This window comes from Salvia miltiorrhiza, chromosome 6 (genome assembly GCF_028751815.1).
Source record: "Salvia miltiorrhiza cultivar Shanhuang (shh) chromosome 6, IMPLAD_Smil_shh, whole genome shotgun sequence".
In the NCBI taxonomy this organism is placed as follows: domain Eukaryota; kingdom Viridiplantae; phylum Streptophyta; class Magnoliopsida; order Lamiales; family Lamiaceae; genus Salvia; species Salvia miltiorrhiza.
Genome location: NC_080392.1, coordinates 14,492,710 through 14,499,132, shown reverse-complemented (window position 1 = coordinate 14,499,132; position 6,423 = coordinate 14,492,710). Strand labels below are relative to the sequence as shown.

The 6,423-nt window shown below is 32.5% G+C and overlaps 1 protein-coding gene across 1 annotated transcript; it reads right to left on the bottom strand.

Annotated features, from left to right (window-relative positions):
- Positions 1-2,766: 2,766 nt before the first annotated feature.
- On the bottom strand, positions 2,767-3,511 carry LOC130988878 (11 kDa late embryogenesis abundant protein-like). The gene is made up of 2 exons (XM_057912846.1): positions 3,378-3,511; positions 2,767-3,103 (listed from the first exon to the last, which is right to left on the bottom strand). The coding sequence occupies exons 1-2, from the start codon at positions 3,450-3,452 to the stop codon at positions 2,909-2,911; spliced, it is 270 nt and encodes an 89-aa protein (XP_057768829.1). The 5' UTR covers positions 3,453-3,511; the 3' UTR covers positions 2,767-2,908.
- Between the last annotated feature and the right edge of the window lie 2,912 nt (positions 3,512-6,423).

Sequence of the window (6,423 nt, the reverse complement as noted above, 5' to 3'; positions counted from 1 at the left end):
GGATTTCTCTTCTCTTTTCTCAATCTCGCAGATACGCTAAGACTTCACTCGTGTTGCTTGCGGGGGCTGAGAACTCTTCGAGTTTAGACAACCGTCTAAAACTCTAACACTCAAACGCTATTTTCGCTCGATTGAAAAGGGGTGGTTTGAAAATCTTCCAACTAAGATTACTGAGAATAGGCTCTCGAGTAATCAAGGACTAGGCTAAGGATGTATGAATATGGTTGCCTAGACACTTCTAAGAGAGTGTTTATAAATCAGGTGAACTGATTTTTACAACAGGATTTACTCTCTTCTTCGATTCAAGTTTTGATTGCTAAGTAAGTAGCTGACTCGATATTTTGGCAGAGCTTCAGCGTAAGTCTTTGAATCGGTGAGGTTGAAGGTTGTTCCTTGAGCTCTATTTATAGGCGGAGGATGTAAAATAGATCCGTTGGAGGAGATCCTTCTTCAAATACTGCCGTTGACACTTGATTTGATCTGTGTTCAGGGTCTTCGTCCTCTATCTCCCTTTTCGCTGAAATGGGTAAAGTCTTCAGGCATGGGGAGGTGGTGTTACAGTGTAAAGTAATATAGATTAAGTAACTTTGCTCGGTGAAGGACGATTTGCCATATCCCAGCAATATTTAATGCATTGTCCTTTGCATTTAATGTGGCGTGTACCAAAAGATATCATTTATCTTTATTCGTCTAAGTGATATGTACTTTTTTTTTTTGAGAACCAAGTGATATGTACTTTAATGCATCTTCAGTCCGTCTTTTTGTAGCTTCAGTCCGCTGTATTCTTCTAATCCTTAAACAAGTCTTTAGAGAATGTTTCGACTAAAGATTGCTTCTTCATTCTAGTACAAGTCCTTCATTTATTGTTGCAATAACTTCAGGTGAGCTTCAGTTGGTCAGTACTTCAGTCCAAGTTCTTCAGTCAGGTCTTCATCAGTTTTCAGTCTTCAAGCTTTGCCGCTTCAGTCTAACTAGAAAATTGAACTCTAACACTTGAGTTCGAAAAGAGTCTAGTCTAGAGACAAACGTCTAAGAGTTTTGGAATCATCAAAACAATGTTAGAATATTTCTTCTATTTTCCAACAAAAGGGAAAGGACATTCTACATGAAAACTCTAAAGTGCATTTTACAGTGGCTGTCATACCAGATGAGGATGACTTAGGTTCATATACTTCTTGTGAATGTTTGGATGAAGAGGGCAACAAAAAACTGAAGAGCAAACTCTACACTAAGAGCATCGTATCCCATTTAATGATTTAAAGTGGAGCTTGATATGAGATTTAAGGATGCGAAAGAGTGTTAAGATGTAGTTCAACAATGAGTTGTTGCCAACGACTACAATATCAAGTGGACAAAGACTTCTTATGGTAAGGTGCAAGTTGTTTATAGTGCAAGATGCAAATGGAGGTTATATGTAAGTTGTTTTAATTATATATGGACAACCTACATTTATAATTAAAACATTGAATGCGACACACTCCTGTGTACGAGCATAAGTTAATATGCAAGTGAATGCAAAGTTTGTGGCCGCCCAGTTCTTACTGAAGCTAAGAAACAATGCAAATATAAATTGTACTTCCTTCGTCCCCCTTTTTTTTTCTTTAAAAACAAACACTCGAATGGTGAGGGGTTAGGCAGACTCCCAACTCGTAAATAAAACATCAACCAATATCTCATACATGACGATGTTCTAGTTTACTTTTAGGACCGTCCCACTCAACTTGACATGTTTTTTTTTGTGTAATAAATTTTCACTATAAATATGGATTTATATTCACTTTACACTACAATTTTACTTTCCTTAATGAGATGGAACAGTGAAAATATTTTTATTTCATTTTTCAAATAAATATATATGTTTGTTTTAATTTTTTTTATACTAATACTATCCCTAAAAATTATACATTTATTTTACTTATAATAACTTTAACCACTTTGTTAAAATTCATATTCAAAGTATACAATTATTTTATTAATAATAACTTTAATAACTTTGTTATCTATATCCAAGATGATATGAAACTCTTTTTTGTGAATGAAAGAATTACAAAACTTATTAACTCTAAAATAAATTTAATTGACTTAAATTATTTTATTTTATAAATTCTTTAAAATAAAATTTAGTACCCTTAATTTGATTTGCTAGATTTCATGATTGATACTAAATACACATTCAAAAGTTCATTCAAGTTGATTTCATTTTTTATTTTAGGTCACCTCTCAGGATACATGGTCAGCTGATTTTCATAAATTTTTTGTTCAATAGTAAATATCGTAAATTTAAACGGATATTACAATTTTTATTACATAAAATATTAAAAATAAAATAAAATACTCCAGCTTAAATACTTTCTCTTCTCATTACAAATATCTCACTTTATTTCATTACAAATATGTCATTCTTTTTTTTTAATTACAAATATCTCATTCTTTTTTTTTAATAATTACAAATGTCTCATTATTCCAAATATCTCACTTTATTCCATTAAAAATATGTCATTCTTTTTTTTATTTTTTTTTAAATTACAAATATCTCATTCGTTTTTTTTTTTTTTTTTTTTTTTTTAATTACAAATGTCACATTATTCCAATAACCCATTTTTTTTAGAACAATTCCAATAACCCATTGTATCTACTTCCTATATATTTTTTTAATATCTACATTCGTTAGTCTCTGTGCCTAAACTTAATGAGATAATATTTGTAATGAAATGGAAGAAGTATAATATAATTAAAAAATAAATCGTGGGCTTGGGGCCAGTCTCAGTCTCAGCAAGGGTAAATATATAAAAATCACACAGAAAATTCATTACAAAATATAAAAAATACTACAAGAGAAGCAAGCGATGGTCACATAGACGCATCGACCCATTTATTTTTCCATTATTACTAGATTACAACATCTACACTAATAAGTGCCGCGGCCGTGATGCCCGCCGCCGATTTCCGTTTCCTCCGCCGTGTAATCAGGTGTCCTGCCGGTGTTAGCATCATTGCGGCGCTGGGCTTCGCGCTTCTGCTGCTCCGCCTCGTCGACCCTTTCCTCTTTCTTCTCTGTCGCCATTTCCTTCTGGAGAGGATCGCGACTTGTCATCTTCTCGCCCTATATTATATATGCATTTCCAAAGTGCTTCAAATGAGTCAAATATATATGAAACACAATGAATTTATTATAAAACATTAAAATTTTCGTATAGAAGGTTGATTAAAAATTAAATTAGAAATGTCCTATAAAAAAATAATAAATTCAAATAATTTACTATGTTTGAACATCACGAACTCATTCAGATAATGTGATGATACATTTATATCCATATAATAATTTTTCCAAATGAAGAGATTGAAAATGATACTGGGCCAATGAATTACAAAAATACCTTTTCTTGGAGCGTGGCCTTGGTTTTCTCCATGCCAGATTTGGCTGAAGCTGCCATGTCCTTAGCTGACTGCATTTTTTCTTTTCTCAACTTTTTCCTTTTCTAAATAACTCGAAATTGTTTCCTTTGAATTTGTGAAGCGAAAGAGCGGAAGGGGGGAATTTAAACGGTATGAGTGGCGGTTACAGGAAGTTGAGTAGCTGCCACGTGGACAAACAGTTGGCACGTGTCTGATAGGTGTCACCTTGAATATATTAAACTCGTTATAAATAAATTTTGGATATTATCCTCTACAATATCCATAAACGGATAGGTATTATCTTGTTAACAAAAATATGTTTTCATGCTTTCTCAGCTGTTAGTTTCTTATATTTTATATAATAAAAATAAATGGATTGTGTAAACTTTTTGATCATTTAACCAATCCTTCTCTTGAAACTTTTTGGATTTCCTTTTTCAAGTATAAAATGTCCGTGAACAACAGAAGATTATTTATTTATTAGAATTCCGATAAAGATAAAAAAGAAAGCAGAAAGAGATGTAAAAATAAAATATCTGGGCCTGCCTAGCTAGCATTATTTTATTTGTGAGGTTGATGATGGGCTATTTACGGGCCTTGCATAATAATTAGGGCTTATTCTATTCATATTCTTAGTTTTTTTTTTAGTACAATCCACATCTAAATAATAATAGTAAATAATTATAAATTTATTATTTTATTTTATAGTTAATAATCCTTAAATTACATTTCCAATTCAAATAATAAATAATTATAAATATATTAATTTATTTTATAATTCATAATTTGTAATACCCCGTTTCCTCGTAGCTAAGTTTAGATTAATTTCGAACTTAGAAGTCAGGATGTTTCACGCCGAATAAAAGAAAATAAATTTATTAATTCCAACAAAAATGATTTACAAAAGCTTTTGTAAATATTTAAGTCATTTAAATTCTTGTGCATTGCATACTAATTTGAAAATGAGTATGTGAAATATTCTATATATAATTAGTATTGATTTTTATAATATTTAAATTATCGTCTATGTTGGACTTTAATTATTTATGCACGTTGGGCTTTAATTTTTATATTTGGGCCTTAACCTTTTAATTCATACTCCCTCCGTCCCTAAAATAAGTTTCTCTTTGGGGACGACACGAGTTTTAAGGAAAAGTGGTAAAGTGTATTGATAGTGGAAAAAAATACTATGTTATAATTAGTATTGAGAGTGGTGAAAAGGTGAAAAAGTGTTATAATTAGTATTGGGAGTGGTGAAAAAATGAAAAGTAAGAATAAATAAAGTATTATTAGTGGTGGGGTAGTTGTCCAAAAATGAAAAGAAAGAAAGATGAACTTATTTGGGGGACGTCCCAAAAAGGAAAAAGAGGAACTTATTTCAGGGACGGAGGGAGTATTAAGTAGTGAAGATGAAGCCCATTGAGCCCATTAAGCCCAATCAATCCACTAATCCTTGAGCTCAATCACCCCACTAAACCTTAAGATATTTTATTAATTAGAGATTAAGATTTGATGGATAGAGTGCATCCACGTTCCAATCACTGTTTATTCTTCTATTTTTAAAGTAACCTCATTTCTCTAGATATTTTTCACCCTTTTTGACAAGAGCAGCAAGTTTCAATCTCAACAATTTGACGGAACTCACAAAATTCATTTCCTCAAGGTTATACTCCAACATCAAATTTCACAATTTCCTTCATTCATTTTACTCTCTCTCTATCGTTTCACACAAATCAACCCTGCAAGATTAAGAGTTTCAACAGCTGCACATACTCATGCCACCAACCCCGCATAACCTTTACAAAAAGGTTTTATTTTTAACTCATTTATGTTATGTAAATTCCCCTTTTGAATCAAAGTCACGAAAACACACCCTTTCTTGAGTAACATATTCTGAAAATTTCAAACTTCACAAACAAAGAATCATAGCACTAACTAGGAACAACAGAACATTACATAAAATAAAAGCTGTAAAAATTATACTACTTCACTTAGAAACATTACTAACATTTGAAGTCCAATTTTTTTTTTTAAATTTCGATCTGCCTGAATAAGCTGCCATGTTTTAATCGGTTAATCGAACCAAAAACTGATTCGATTTTTGGTTAGTGTTTACATCGCTAATCAGTTCAGTTATAACTGAACCGGACCAATTACCACCCCTATCCACATGAACTGAAGAATAAAAAACATTATGAATAATCGTACACAAGTACTAATCCAATATCCAAGCAAACAAGAATACGACGAAGAACTAAAACTACACTCAAGGCAAAACAAATAAATGTAAAGAATAAAATCAGATAATAAAGACACTGGTCATGGGGAATGCATTGACGTTAATTAAACTTATGTATTCAACCTATTGATTCAATTACCAAGTTAATTCAGCCCTAATTAAAGATCACAATATTGTTCATAATCTTCTCGAACGAATAACTATGAAAGTTAATTAAAAAATACATTATCACATTCAAGTCTCAAAAAAATAAATTAACTCCGAAAGGCATATAAAGAAGGGTTAATTGCATCAAAATACCTTACCTTTTTCCAAAATTTGGTTTTTTGACAATCTTTTTAATTGTAGCAAAAATTTCATCCACATTTCAATTTATTGCAATGTCCGTCCGGGGAAAATTTTCGGCCAAATTAAATGTGAATTGGCAGCCGGAATGCCGACGTGGCATCAAAAATGTCAAATCACACCCACATACACTCATCCCATGTCATTATTTCCCTTCCCCCCTCCCACGATCCCCAAATTTCAGCGGCTCTGAAATCGCCGCAACAATTCCCTCCCATCGTCTCAGTCACGTCTGCCGCTAACCGCAACAATTCCCTTCCATCGTCTCAGCCACGTCTGTCGCTCCATCTCCATCTTCCTCATGCACACATTCCGTCCTCGCCAGATCGACAGACAACTCCCAAGTGAGCCTCCACAACCCCCAAATTTCACCACCTCTGTTGGCTAGGCCAAAATTCCTCAATCGATCGAAAATTTCCAAATCAAAAAATCATCTCCAATTT

Bases quoted from the DNA above. Each gene is read 5' to 3' on its own strand.
- LOC130988878 (XM_057912846.1), bottom strand. From the start codon at position 3,452: ATGCAGTCAGCTAAGGACATGGCAGCTTCAGCCAAATCTGGCATGGAG. The intron at 3,104-3,377 runs GTATTTTTGTAA...TATATAATATAG, and splicing joins AGGCCACGCTCCAAGAAAAG to GGCGAGAAGATGACAAGTCG.